General features: G+C 40.5%; 2 protein-coding genes across 2 annotated transcripts in view; both read left to right on the forward strand.

Annotated features, from left to right (window-relative positions):
• kncn (kinocilin) overlaps positions 1–6181 on the forward strand; it is a 10402-nt gene extending 4221 nt beyond the window's left edge. Inside the window, exons 4-5 of the mRNA XM_027160629.2 lie at positions 1546–1636; positions 5582–6181. Coding sequence (XP_027016430.1) covers positions 1546–1636; positions 5582–5651 — 161 coding nt within the window. The 3' untranslated portion in view covers positions 5652–6181. The remainder of the gene's footprint in view (positions 1–1545; positions 1637–5581) is intronic.
• A 333-nt stretch (positions 6182–6514) lies between these two features.
• On the forward strand, positions 6515–10447 carry tmem275a (transmembrane protein 275a). Its single transcript, XM_027160524.2, has 2 exons — positions 6515–6866; positions 7280–10447. The coding sequence occupies exon 2, from the start codon at positions 7358–7360 to the stop codon at positions 7982–7984; it is 627 nt and encodes a 208-aa protein (XP_027016325.2). The 5' UTR covers positions 6515–6866; positions 7280–7357; the 3' UTR covers positions 7985–10447.
• The last annotated feature ends 4803 nt before the right edge of the window (positions 10448–15250 follow it).

Here is a 15250-nt window from a genome sequence, read left to right on the forward strand (position 1 = left end):
GGATAAACAGATAGATAAACGGATGGATAGATATAAATATATATATTGCATTTTAATTAACTTCAGAACCCAATTGGTGTAACAGGAAGTCTAATCTACATGTCCTGACCAATCATATTCAACTGTCAGTAAATCTGTTCTCTGTCTGGGGGACACGGTGGCTTAGTGGTTAGCACGTTCGCCTCACACCTCCAGGGTTGGGGGTTCGATTCCCACCTCCACCTTGTGTGTGTGTAGTTTGCATGTTCTCCCCGTGCCTCGGGGGTTTCCTCCGGGTACTCCGGTTTCCTCCCCCGGTACAAAGACATGCATGGTAGGTTGATTGGCATCTCTGGAAAATTGTCTGTAGTGTGTGTGTGTGTGTGTGTGTGTGTGTGTGTGAATGAGAGTGTGTGTGTGTGTGCCCTGTGATGGGTTCACACTCCATCCAGGGTGTATCCTGCCTCGATGCCCGATGACGAGCTTCTTTCCTGTCTTTATTCCTCTCCATCCCAGTACTGTGTCAGAGCTTTTTAAACGAGGTGAGCAGTAAAGAAATATTATTAAGGGCTCAGTGAGAGCGATGTCTCCGTGAGAGCGATGTCTCCGTGAGAGCGATGTCTCCGTGAGAGCGATGTCTCAGTGAGAGCGATGTCTCCGTGAGAGCGATGTCTCCGTGAGAGCGATGTCTCCGTGAGAGCGATGTCTCAGTGAGAGCGATGTCTCCGTGAGAGCGATGTCTCCGTGAGAGCGATGTCTCCGAAACCCCATGAAGTGTCAAATCAAGCAGCTAATGAAGGACTGTATCATTTAATCAGAGAGGAGAGATCACCCCAGCGTTATGGAAATGAATGTGAAATACATCTCACACAGCATGAACCCCACCCCCCACACCCCCTCCTTCCTCTACTGCGTCTGCTTTCTGCCTGATAACGGCTGCTTTTATTAAGTCTCACGCTGCTTCATTTCCACATTACACAATACGTTCGCGCTAATAACGAGTGTCCTGATCTGATTCTCACCAGAGGCCATGTGTTAATGGACAGATGAACTGTAAGATTGCTGAAAGGATGGATGGAGAGATAATTAGATAATTACCCAGATAGATGATGGATAGGTGGATGAAGTTAGAGCATTTAATGAATGGAATGAGGGATGAGACAAAGAGATAGATAAATCAGTTTGATGAACAGATAAATGAGGGGGTGGCTGAATAGTTGATGGACAGATAGTTGGACAGATGGATTCAGGGACTGTAAGATATATCAGTAAGCAGTAGGAAGTAGGAATTAGCTTTATATACAGTATGGATGGATAGATAGATTGAAGAATACTGACAGAACACTTATTGATGGAAGGAGTGATGGTATAACTGATGGATGAGTAAATGATTGGATGCGTAGATGGATTAACCACTTGGAGACTTTCAGCTTTGTGCTCGGGTCTTCATCGGTGAACATTTGAAGACGTCCGCGAGAAGGAATTAGTGTTAAGCCCGGCTGAAGGGAAGAAAGCAGGGGTGTGATGAGTATCGCTGAATATTTCTCTGTGTGTTGTTTATCTCAGGGACTCTGGGTCAGTTGGAGCGCTCCAAGAGCCGCATGGGGACGTTCGTGGAGGGAGGAGCTGCTGCAGCCGAGAGCTCTCCGGAAGACGGGTGAGAAATCTGACCGCCGAGGTCAAGCAGCCTGGTGTGAACCAGCACGACATAAAACCATGACACGATAAAGTGTGATTTCCTCCAAACCTCTTCTCCAGGAATCCGGTTCTGGACTCTGATCGTCCATCAGATGTTGATTAATTCTCTCTGACAGCCAGCGGCTCAAACGGTAGCGCAGGTTTATATTAATGCACCCGCTCTGATACGTTGTCGTTTCCATAGCGACAGCTCGTTCCCGGAGACGTGTATGGCGTGTATATGCTCTGCAATAATAACTCTGACTTTAGGTTCGTTGTTTTCTTTGAAGCTGTGTTTTATTGTCTTATTTACATGGAGAGAGAGAACAAAGAGAGGCTGGTGAGAGAACGAGTGTTTATAGCTGAGAGAACAAAAAGGACGACAGGAGCTAAATTGTTTCACAGATGTTTCGTGACATTAAATGTAAAGAATATGTTAAAGACGATAGAAATTTGGAGCATCATCAGGTTGTTTCTGTTGTCAGGAATGTTCTACACACACACACACACACACACACAAATGGTGTTGGACCACCATGTGTGTTTAATACAGCTTCCAACCTTCTTGGAATCGATCGATACAACTTCTGAATATCTTTTAGTGGAATTTTGTACAATTCATCTAGCAGAATTTCTTCTAGTGGATTCCGGGAGGTTGGAGGTACAAATTCTTCTCTTCTTCACTTGGGTTCGATGATATTCATGTCAGTGTTATATCGGTGTGATCAGTAGTCCTGTGTCGTCCGAATCCTTCGGAGTGTTCGACGATCCCCATCAGTAGCTCTGAGTTTTGCCCACTTTTTGTCTTCTCTGAGGAAGTCCTACCATGTTTTGAATACGCAGTCATAATCATGGACACCACTGCTCTGTAAAGGTCTGTCCACCTCGGAGGTCTGACAAGTCTTCCGTTTCAACGATGTCTTAATAAACTAAGCACCGCTGAGCACAACGTGATTGACGGTGGCGTCCAACCTAGACGATTTACAGAAACCAAAAATAAATAAAAGATAATTGCAGCATTTATTTTTTCATTGTAACCAACACAAATAATATCAACCCCAATTACATCGTGTGTTCCCGTTATTTTGTCCAACTCATGTATCTGCTCATTACATGTGGATGGATGGGTGGGTGGTGGGAGGATGGAAAAAATGAACAAATGGATGGATGTATTGATTTAATTTTTCTAGAAAAAAAAAAAAAAAAAAAAGCAATTCCAGCTAACCAGTGATTAAAGCGTTGATGCTGCAGTAAAATGATCTGCAGTGGTTTTAGTTGTGAAATACTGTCAGGATGTTTCTGTGTTCAAGATTGGTCTCTCTCTCTCTCTCTCACACACACACACACACACACACACACACACACACACACACACACACACACACACACACACTACATCTTCACCCCGGTGATTTCCCTCCCGTGATATGGCCGTGTCTCCGGAGTCTGTGTGTAATTTGATTCTGATTTCCAGCAGCATGCAGGCGTGAGCGTGTGGCTCGCCGGAGAATAGCGTGATCGTAACTCACAGGCTTTGATGGCTTTTTTATATTAAACTCATTTTTTGTTGTTGTTCTTTCCCTTTATGCCGTGAGTCTGCATCAGTGCTGATTCCTCGATTGGCAACATGTTTATAAAGAAAAGAACCTAAAGATCTGTTCACTACAACATTTAGATTTTATACCATATCAAATTTTACAACCTGTACATACAGTAAATACTAATACACTTAGAAGTGCCTGTTTATTTTTATAGGCTTTTGATGGGTTTCCTTATAAATGTGTGTGTGTGTAACTGTGTGTATATGTGAGTGTGTGTCTGTGTGTTTTCCGTGTGTGTGTTTGTTTGTGTGTATGTGTCTGTGTGTGTGTCTGTGTTTGTGTTTGTGTGTGCGTGTGTGTGTGCCTGTGTGTGTTTGTATGTGTGTGTGCATGTGTGTGTGTTTGTGTTTGTTTGTGTGTGTGTGTGTGTGTGTCTGTGTTTGTGTGTGCGTGTGTGTGTGTGCGTGTGTGTGTGTGTGTCTGTGTGTGTTTGTGTGTGTGTCTGTGTGAGTGTGTGTGTGTCTGTGTGAGTGTGTTTGTGTGTGTGTTTGTGTGTGTGTCTGTGTGAGTGTGTGTGTGTCTGTGTGAGTGTGTTTGTGTGTGTGTGTCTGTGTGTATGGGTGTGTGTGTGTGTGTGTTTGTGTGTGTGAGTGTGCGCGTGTCTGTGTGTATGTGTGTGTGTGTGTTTGTGTGTGTGTGTCTGTGTGTATGTGTGTGTGTGTGTGTGTGTGTGTGTGTGTGTGAGTGTGTGTGTGACGTGGGTTAACAGAATATTCTATACAGTATATAATGTTTATATTATAGTATATAATTTATATTATAGCACAGAATAAAGTTCACTACTATAATCTCATGTCTTCTCAAACTCTCCCAGGTTTCTCACTAATACTAAAACCTTTCCTTTATTGTAGACACTTACACTGTATGTGATTTATTGTAGTCTAACTAAAAACCCCAAAACTATCACATATGGTGAAAATCTGACTGAGTCGACGTGGGAATCAGACGAGTGAGTGAATCTGGGACACTGCACTAACCTGTGTACCTTAAACAACTGTTACACAAGGGTGTGTGTGTGTGTGTGTGTGTGTGTGTGTGTGTGTGTGTGGACGTTCTTTTGTGTGTGTGTGTGTGTGTGTGTGTGTGTGTGTGTGTGTGTGTGTGTGTACTGTCTGTGCATAACCTTGCTCTTCATGCAGCATAAATGACACTATCAAGGAGAGCAGTGGTGTATGTCACCATGACAACCACATGCTCAGCATCGTCACTGCTGAGAGGAGTGTGTTACAGAGCACACAGATCGTGTTCAGTGTTTAATTCTACACTCGTGTTCACAGTAAACTAAAGCAAACCTCTTATTTATTGGTCTGTAAGACAAAGACAAAGCTTATGATATGCAGAAACTTACACCTGACAATTTACGTGTGTTTATGATGCTCTGAATGTCGTTCATTTTAATTCCTAGTCTTCATTAGCACATAGGCCACACCTCCTTTCTGTAAACTGACTAGCTCATTGGCTCTGTCGACATTTAATGGACTGACTGAAGCCTGACATGTCTTATTGATTAGTCTTAGTTTTCAGGGACCTGACGCTTGGTTAGTCCCATAGTTTAGGATGTGAAAACTCTCTTGTTTATTCTTAAGCTAAATACTAGTCCGGTCTTTAAAATCGGACTCTTGGGACTTATGGTCCATAGTCCAATCTTTATGACTCTGACTCGTGGTTATTCCAGTCTTAAAGACTCTGACTTGTTGCTATTCCAGTCTTTAGGACTCTGACTCATGGTTACTCCAGTCTATAGGACTCTGACTCATGGTTATTCCAGTCTTAATGACTCTGACTCATGGTTAGGCCAGAATTTAGGTTAGTCCAGTCTTTAGGACTCTGACTCGTTGCTATTCTAGTCTTTAGGGCTCTGACTCATGATTACTCTAGTCTTTAGGACTCTGACTCGTGGTTAGTCCCAGTCTTTAGGACTCTGACTCGTGGTTAGTCCAGTTTTTAGGACTCTGACTCGTGGTTAGGCCAGACTTTGGGTTAGTCCAGTCTTCAGGACTCTGACTCGTTGCTATTCCAGTCTTTAGGACTCTGACTCATAGTTACTCAAGTCTTTAGGACACTGACTCGTGGTTAGTCCCAGTCCTTAGGACTCTGACTCGTGGTTAGTCCCAGTCCTTAGGACTCTGACTCGTGGTTAGTCCTATTCTTTATGGTTTTAACTCATGGTTAGTCCCAGTCATTAGTACCTGGTCTCTTATATAGTCCCGGGCTTTAAGGTTCTGTCTCTTGACTAGTTCCACACTTTAGAGCTCAGGATGTTGGTTAGATATCGAAACATTTAATTATGTATGTATTTATCATTCTCTCTTCTTTTTCTGCAGACCTTCTACAGATATTCCAGATATTTTGGGCAGGCGTAAACCCAAACTCTCAGAGGGGGACCTTCCATAAACATCTGAAGCTCAAACCATTGAGTGTGTAAAAGAAAAACAGAAAGAATTAAAATAATAATGTAATATAACTGCGCCTCAGACCTACAGTACAGTCAGGTGAAAACTGTGTCTGTGGGCAGGTGAAGGGGCTGTGTATGATATATGAACATCAGGGCATGGTGGCCATGACACATGGGGCGTGTCTTCTCTGTGGTTGTGCATCTTTGCCTCAGGCCGTCTCTCTAGATCTCAGAGTGAATGCAAACGTGACATTTATTTAAAAAACTGAAATGTTTCCTTTCCATTCCAGTGATGATCGATATAAATGAAGATTTCAAACAAATCACTTGGCCTCAGACGGAGCAGAATGATGGAGGACTTTAATGTTAGCTTCTTAATGTGTTTAAATGGAGCTTAAAAACAAAATGCCATGAGTAAAATTTGAACGACAACAAAATGATCTGATTTGTGATTTAAAATGTTTCTGGATGATTCAAGAAATAAAATTTTACAGACAATGGATTTAAAAGTAAACCTGACTGTATTAAAATAAATGGATAAAAAATATAAATCTGTGTCATGTTTTATTGGTGTGTGTGTGTGTGTGTGTGTGTGTGTGTGTTTTTTATTTAAAACACTCCAATCTGGTCATAAAAAAAATATTTAAATAATGCTAAATACGGACACTAATCACTCTGTGATTCCACACTTCTGCTTATTCTAATCATCCTTAGATGTTTCTGGATCCACTGCATGGAGTTGTTCTCAGTCAGGAATGAATTACGCTTCCAAACCTGGCTCCTGTCCAATCTGGCAACCTCGATCAATCCAATCTGGCAACCCTGACTGCCTCTATGTGATCTTCTCACAGAGAAAAGCAAATGCAGCAGCGAATCGCAGAACAGAGGAACGTGTCTGAGAGCCGAGACGCATCCCTACAGCTCCACAGCTCTCCCTGAGGCTTGAAGTGAAAGAGCTCCTGGTTATTACGGAGCTTTTGGGTGATGGATTTTCCACACACAATTAACATTTTTATGGCTTTTTCCTTTTTTCGTAAAATAAAATAGCATCAGATAGCTGAAGAACACGAGATGAGCTTTGAGAATTATCAGGGATTCAGTAAGTGAAGGATTTACGCTGCACTTGGACACTTGGGATGGAGATGGAATGAAAACAAGATGTAACCTGTCTGATGTATCTGAGCCAGATTAAGATTCCAAGGTTCCTTCTTAAAGTGAGTTAAAGATCTTTAATCAAAATAAAGTCCAAATCAAATCTCTGTATCTAAATATATTTGAGTTTTTGAGTTATTACTCAGTTTGACTTCCTGCCACACACTTGCAGTAGGAGAAAAGCGGCGTAACAGGATTTTAAAATGAATTTTTAAACTAGGAAACATGTAGCAGGGAAGTGAGATTAAAAAGAGCATTTGGTTCTGCTTCTGGAGTTTTTGAGGACATTGCAGCAGTTGTCATGACTAAGCTGTGACCTTGCATGAAGAATGCAGCCTGTGATTTTGAAAGCTTTGTTTTTTAACGACTTGTCAGTTCAGAGTGTTAAGACCGGCAGAAAGACCAGCAGAAAGATGGACGTATCTTCCGTACCTTTGTAATGCTTCATTAAATTCTTTCTGTGGTTTTACTCCAGGTTTCCTGACTGAAGTCACGGACGGTTGATGATGCATCACTAACGACGCTACATCCAAGATTACATAACGATACAGAAATGGTGTGTACTGAGCAAAGCTCCGGCACCTCTGTTCCCAAGAAGGAGCCTCAGGTCCGTCATAAACGCAAATCCCGTCCTCAGGGCCTCCCTTCACCTGCGCTGTGCTGTGCATGTGGCCTGTGCATCATGCTAGCGGGTATCAACATCACCCTTGTGGGCGCCTTCGCCTTTGCTACACTTATGCCTTCCGGTAACCCGCCCATCATTATCGGACCCGTCCTACTGCTCATCGCCTTCATGTTCTTCACCGCATGCTGCGTGTGCAGCCGCATGCCTCCTCCGCACAACTCGCGAAGAACCAAATCAGGCAATGCGGGTTTCCTACGGCACCACGGGGCGGCGTTTGAGATTGAAACGAGTGAGCACACCATTCAGGACACGACTGCTGTCCAGCTCAGTCCCACCAACTCGCCCAGCTTGTCTCACAGCTCGGAATTAGATCGAGATGCTAACATAAATGCGAGCACTAATGGTAACACTAATGCTAATGCTAATCCACCTGCTCCAGACTATTCGCTCTTCACTATGGATGCTAACGGCCCAGACTCGATGTCCGCAGCTTTTTCCACCACAGCAGGAAGTGGGGAAGAGGTCAGGCTTACGCTGCCCTCTGACGCCACCTAGGAGACTTTAAACCTATTCTGAGATGTAAATAAAACATTACAGAAGGAAAGGAGCTTGGGAGCTTTTTTGTGGTTTGTGTAGTGCATTAACGCGAACATATTAGCGCAAGAACATGGAAGCGTCCTGATCCAAAGGAGTCCATAATGTAACAATGACATGACACTGGCAGCGTTTACAGACTCCACAGGAAGTAAGAACATTGTCACGTTCACTTTATCCTCCAACGGCGCAGACGGATCTGCACAATTTCACAGAGATGTAAATAACATGTTTCAAGAGGAACTTTGTTTGGCTATGGAACCACTGGTGTGGCAATTACATGAGAAACTCCTTGAAATGGAAGCCTCAGATCTAAGTATGCTAATCCTACACTACGGATGCTAATCAGACAAGCCTGGCATTAACAAGCTGGTGGTTTTTCTGCTTCTAATGTATGCATCCACAGAGAAGAGTCCATAAGTTTCCGCTGAGATGTAAATAGCTTGTTGGATGTGTTCATCGTGAGTGTATCAGGACCTTCTTGAAAACTAATGCTAAGGTGAATGCTAGCTTAAACACACCTTGTCCAGCTGTCACACTCTTGCTAATCGGTGTAGCTTGGCATTGACCTCTACTTTTGGGCATTTTGTCTTTGGGAAGCAGAGATGAGATCACATTCACTCCAACTTCTGATGCCACCTTGGAGCTGAGTAAGTGTAGTGCTTTAGAGGAGACGTGTTAGCCCTTTTTGAAGAAGTCCTGCTTTTGGAACATGGACAGAGAAACGTATTAAAAGCTTTTGAAAGTTTAGACTCCAAATGGATGGAGCCTCAGTGTGTGAATCCCGGTGTCTTGTGTTTCACACGTTCGCACTCTGCCACTGTTACTCAGATTATTCACAGTTACGGCGCTAACAAAGAGACAGAATCTGCCGCCATGCCAAGATGTTTTTGCATACGGAGATGTGATTATTACACCGACTAAAAGCAAATACGAAACTTCTCACCATCAGACACATGTTTCTTTTTTCCGTTTAAATGAAAAAAACGTCTTGTTTAGTATCACACCGTGAAGGAGGAACTGCTATTTTCTAAAGGAAGGGGTCCAAAACTATTAAGCATCTTGAGTTTTGCATATGGCATTAAAAAAACGTCCCATTCAGACACCCATCATTAAGTTTTATTTTTTAGTATTTTCAGTAAATGAAGGTTGGTTATGCTAACAGTTTGCTGCGAGTGGAACAGTGGGGCAGATGTAGCTCAGAAAAACCGAGCTGTTAAAACTCCGCCCAACGATCCGGATGCTTTTGGTTTGTAAGTAAAACTCTTTTAAATATTTAGAATAAAAAGTTGGATTGCTTTTGTTATTGCGATTGACACCTCGCTCGATCTCTCCTGGACCTGGTGTACAAATTCCATTTAAAGCCACGCCCCCAAAACAGATGTAACACTAAAATGCTAATAAAGGAGGTGGAGCTTTCTTAATTGTCATACAACGTTATTCCCCTTTTTTCTAAGACACAGATCCTTTATCATTGATCATTTATTCCCTAATGGATAAAGGGCTGCTTTAAACCACTTCTCTTATGATTGTCCAGAGATTCGGGCAAAGATTAGACACTAATGATTAATTAGGGATTAGAGTTTAATCTCACATTGATAATGCGATCCTTTAATCGAAGTCGATTTATTATCTAATGTAATCTAATCTTATCTAATCTCCTGCATGCTTAATGATTACGGGAATAATTTCTCTGTCACCTCGTATTTAGTCCCCAGTGGGTGACTCAAGGACGATTCAGGTGAACTGAAATACAGGATAAATATAAATACTAGGAACATGCTTTAGGCTCTAATATTTTTTCAATAAAGAATTTGTAGGAGTGCCAAAAAAATTAAAACACACGATTTTGTTACAAAATGTAGTTTACTATAATAAAATAATGACAGGTTTCCTTCTCAGTGTGAGATGAAACCCATTTTTACCAGGGGTGCCAATACTTTACGTCCGAATCGTCATGTCTGTGTGATTTATTTATTTTTTTTAAATAACATCAAAGCAGACATTTTACTGGAGAAACTGATGATATTGGACATATGCAAGTGTTACTGTGTCATAAAGTAAAGCAACCAATCAGGTCCCGTTATGCAAATTAGAGGCCACGGAATTTTAAAGTGGGTATGCAGTGAATGTAAAGTGGGCGGGGCAAGCAGCAGTGGCAGTGTTTTGTGGGGTGAATTTAGACTACTTGAATTTTCCCTGCAGTTTTGTTTCGGTTATATTTAGTTTTTATTTTTTCCACTAAATCATGATGTATTTGAAAAGAGATTTTCCGTTTCTGCGCTCGTTTACCACAGGTCAAAAGGTCATCGCTCGTTACTCTAATTACTCAGCAGAGATAAAGTGGCTAATGGAAAATTACATTAGGAAATGATTTGTGTGTGTGTGTGTGTGTGTGTGTGTGTGTGTGTGTGTGTGTGTGTGTGTGTACACAATTACATGAATCAAAAAAATTGGCTGAAGAAAAGGGCTGATCAACTACAAATGCAGCATTTAAACCTTATTGATTTTAATTGAAATAAATACAGTTAAGAAATTTTTTTTTAGTTCCGAGGTGCCTTAATTTAAGGGGTAAATAAAACGAGCATAATGCAAATTAATTCAATAAACATTCTGATCAACAGCAACAAAGGGCCTCATTTAGAAAAAACTTTGCTTTGTTAATTTGCATGCTCATTTGCATACTGAAGTTATCTGTGACATCACTACTTCAGATGTAAATATAACATCAACCCTATGTTCATGCTAAAGTGACAGTGATATTTTAATTTAGTGACAAATCCCAAAGATCGTCTCGAACGATTCCTCTGTCCAATGTTTAAGTCACTAATGACTTAAGTTCCTGCCTTGAGTCAGTTCCAGTTTACCATTTCACGCAAAAAAGTCTGATCCTGCGAAAGCTTCTCGACAAATGTGTGTTAGGACGTTAGGAAAAAACAAAGCTAGATAATATGAAGCCGAGCTCATGACATGTAAATCGATTTCTAATTAGTTTTAGAACGTTTATCTTTGTTACAAAAAATATGCTAAAAGCTCATTTCTGTTTTCTTTCTTTCCTTTTTTTTAATTACAATTTTTTCGCACCATCATGACCAGGCAGTGTCAGAATACACTAATATGTACACAAAAGTGAAACAATAGGGAAAATTTCCACTAGGTTCACACACCAGCATTATCAATACCGCTATAGCATAACAGTAAGGGTGCTAAATGCTAACATTATAGATTCACTCATTAAAGTTAAATCCTCATACCCCTAATCCAATGCATGCTAATTTAATCTAACGATGTGTTAAAATGATAGCTATATTAAGCTGCTATTGGACACTTTGGTAACTGTTACCATGGAAACAGAAAGCTGCCTTAATGACTGTGATCTCAGGACGGATGTAATGAGGGCTAATTAAACATACGCCGTATACAGATTTGTAACGTAAAACTGTGACTGTGCTTTAAAGTCGATCTGCATGTGTTCGTTTGTTTTTTGTTTCTTTCTTTGTTCGTTTGTTAAATTTGTAATTATGTGCTACTGGTTAAATATTATTCTAAAAGAAAAATATGTCATTCCTGTGAAATTGTTTTGCGTGTGTATTAAATTGGAATCATTCAATGTTTATGAAAAAAATGGATGGAATCCGTTTACAAATCCGATTTCTTGGGTGTTTGAGCTGACAGAGTGTTTGATGTCATTAACTTTTCGTCGCTACCACAATGTGACATGCTAGTGTTGTGTCATCAAGCTAAAAGTAATTCTAGATATGTAGCTAGATAGCAAAAATCTAGATCGAGTGGTTATTTCAGTAACTTTAGGCACTTTGAGCAGACAAAAACATACAACTATAATCTCACTAGAACTGTGGAACAAATAAACGTTAAAAAATTGTGGGCTAGCATAAAATCTTTTTTGGCTATATTTAACTGTGTATGTATAGCTAGCTAACTACATACAGTAAGAAAGAAAATGTCTATCACAATAACTTGTTTTATAGCTTACGTTACATTGAAGTCATTCTGCTGATTATATTTTGTCCCTTTATTATGTTTGATATCGTCATGTGGCTGGTCAGAGTGAATGATATCACTTCATCCCTCAGACAGCGAGTGACGTGTGCACATAAATCCAGTTCTCTCTTATTCAGTGTTTTCAAATGTTCAAAGATGTGACTGAATTAAACACTTAGAGTAATAAATAAAATAATAAAAGTGTGATTTTTATTGTAAGGTAAGAGCCAGGAGACAGACCTCGAGTTCATTATTACTGAAATAGATCCCAAAATTCAGGATCAACCTTTTCCATGGACACACAGAGATCCCTGGACAATCACCTAAGAAAAAAAGACAACAACTTTGCACTTTTTCAGCTTTTCTTTGAGTCCCTGGTTTCCAGATCTGAGTCAGATTCAGGTTTAACGAGTCAAAAAACTACAATCATCTTAAAATTAAAGAACCAAACATCTCTTTATAAAGCAGAGTTCAATCAGGAAAACGTTTAAAAGTGATGAGCACAAGGTAACAAATCACAATAAACACTAATAAACACTTAAAACACTAGTGATGAATCAGTTAACGACTCGGCGTGGTGAATCGGCTCATATAAATGATGTGTATATGATTCTCGTGTTCTTCTTTGTCTCCTTGGTAGTGCACTGTATGTACTACATGTGTCGACTGTCGTTATTTGTACAAATACAAAATACAGTCGCTTCATCAGAAACCTCTTTTCAACACCCGAGCTGGTCAATGAGTCTTGTATTTGACACGTGTATTTGACTCCTGAGCTACGGAAAATTCACCTGAATATTTTATATAATTAATGTAAATTTGATTATTAAAACATTTCATGAGACAGTGTCATAGATTCACAAACGTCACAATAACGTGTGACAATATCGCAAATTCTGTCCGTGTTCGTTTGGGAGCCGAAAGAGTCGGCTCAGTCCCTATGTGACTAATAATTAGCGTGTACTTCCTCCTGCTGGACAGTGTGGGAATTACACCTACCGTCTACGTTAATGTGGTGTAATTTTCTGAATGTAATTAAAATTATGCCGAATTTGCATTAAAATTAACCAAATAAACCACCAACAAACGCCGCGTGTTGTGTGTTTTCAAATAATGTACACAAATGATATTACAGTCATTACAGTGATGTCCACCAGATGGCGCCACGTGTACAGTGAATATTTTACACAGCTGTTCCTCATAGTGGGGGTTTGATAGCTCTCATTATTTTTGTAATTATGCAGTAATATGAATTCCTCTCAGTGTCTCTTATATAATGCACTTATCTCACAAATACCAAAATCATTTTTATGCACTTCATAAGATTTTTTTAACGTCTTTGACACACATTAAAGCTTCTTTTGGTTGCTTAGAGACGCTCTTGAGTAAAGTAACACATTAGGTTTATTAGGTATATTTAAGGTTGCAATATAAATACAGTAATGATGTAATTAGTGTTAAAAATGTCATGCTTTTTCAAAGATGACAGTAGTATTGACTTTTCTAAGTGATATCAGGGTGGTCAAGTTGTAATGATCCTTTATATAGAGTGTTTATCATATGAGTCTCTGTGAATGAGCTGTTGCTATAGAAACGGTAACTTATTTATTTATATTAATATAGTGAGTGCATTAATATAAACCAGTGATACTGTTGTAGAGAAATAAACACAAACTGACCAATCACAAAGCAGTGTCACGTTTTAGTAGCAGAGTTTATCGTATTATTGAATTATAATCTTCAGTTATTATAGAGGAAGATGTTTAAGAGCTCAGGATGAAGAGGGTGAGGATGTCTACAATACATGCCTACATGCCTCTGAGCTGAGTCTGAATGAATCAGGAGAGAGAGAGAGAGAGAGAGAGAGAGAGAGAGAGAGAGAGAGAGAGAGAGAGAGAGAGAGAGAGAGAGAGAGAAATGAAGCAGAAGGGATTAGTGGAGAATGAGATGTATTGAAGTGGACAGCAGTTACATAACTGTGGCCTCATTCAGACTTGAGACAGAGAGAGTGAGTGAGATTGAGAGAGAGAGAGAGAGAGAGAGAGAGAGAGAGAGACAGAGAGAGAGAGAGAATGGTATCACATGAGAACGACTTCATATGTGCAACGTGTTTTCATTAGAAATAGCAAAATGCAGATGAATAAATGAACTCCAAATGAACAGTGTCAGTGATCCGCTTTAGTGCTCAGCAATAAAGCAGCGAATTTACCACAAGGAATGTTGTGTGCTTTCTAATTAGGTCCTCTGTTTAGTAATGGAATCAGATAAAATAGGCTACTTTCAGGGACGTCAAAACGTATCTGCAGATCCTAGCTAGCAGGTTTGTGTATTTCCGTTAAAAGCTAATTACGGTACAAAAAGCCGTGTTTCTGTTTTATAGTTACTGCTAAGAGAAGATAATATGATGAGACTCCTGTGGTGGAGGAAAAGCCACTTTAATCACTTTATCACTTTAATCACTGGCTCAACTGGACACAATAGACACAATGTCTTGTACAATGATTATGCAGCAGCACACAGAATAGCACTTGATGCAGCACAAGCTGTCGACGACACGAGGTACTAAAATCGAGGTAATGATTGTTTTGCCTGGATTTCATTCATCTGATGCACAGAACTGTAACGTTAATGTAAGAAGATATCTTTGTTTATTTTGTTTATGTGAAACCGATGTTTTTGGTGTCTGTGATACTAACAGAGCCACTCCAGGTCCACTTTATAGACCAGATAAAGATCAGGAGGAAAAGAATCTGTCCTTGTCCTTCTTTAAAGCACACTTTGTACCGACCGCTAACACGGCCTCCTGAGACCCAGTGTCTCTCTGTAACGTCTTTAAAAGGCTGAAATGTGAAAAGAACAGAGTTCGAGTCTCATGCACTGGCAACTTTTATTTAAAGTCCTCGTCCTCTTGGCGGGTGGCGTATCGAGCAGGTAAACAGGAAGTAATCAAACACCAGCAATGGTCTTCAGCACAGGAGCCTGAGAGGTGAGAACAAAACCAGTATAGTGAGTCCATCAAATAGGGACAGCTCTCAACGGACTGGAGCTGCTTTTAGAAAGGATCTTCTTTACCATAGCAGCCCGAGAGAGGGGGGGGGGGGGAGAGGGAGAAGGATATGAATTTTAATTATTATATATAATCGATCTATATATCGCGCTGCGATCTCCCTTTCCCTCTCTCTCCCCCGTTCTTCTCTCTCCCTCCCTACTCCCTCCCTCCCTCAC

Source organism: Tachysurus fulvidraco, chromosome 22, assembly GCF_022655615.1.
Source record: "Tachysurus fulvidraco isolate hzauxx_2018 chromosome 22, HZAU_PFXX_2.0, whole genome shotgun sequence".
In the NCBI taxonomy this organism is placed as follows: Eukaryota; Metazoa; Chordata; class Actinopteri; order Siluriformes; family Bagridae; genus Tachysurus; species Tachysurus fulvidraco.

Bases quoted from the DNA above. Each gene is read 5' to 3' on its own strand.
- tmem275a (XM_027160524.2), top strand. From the start codon at position 7,358: ATGGTGTGTACTGAGCAAAGCTCCGGCACCTCTGTTCCCAAGAAGGAG.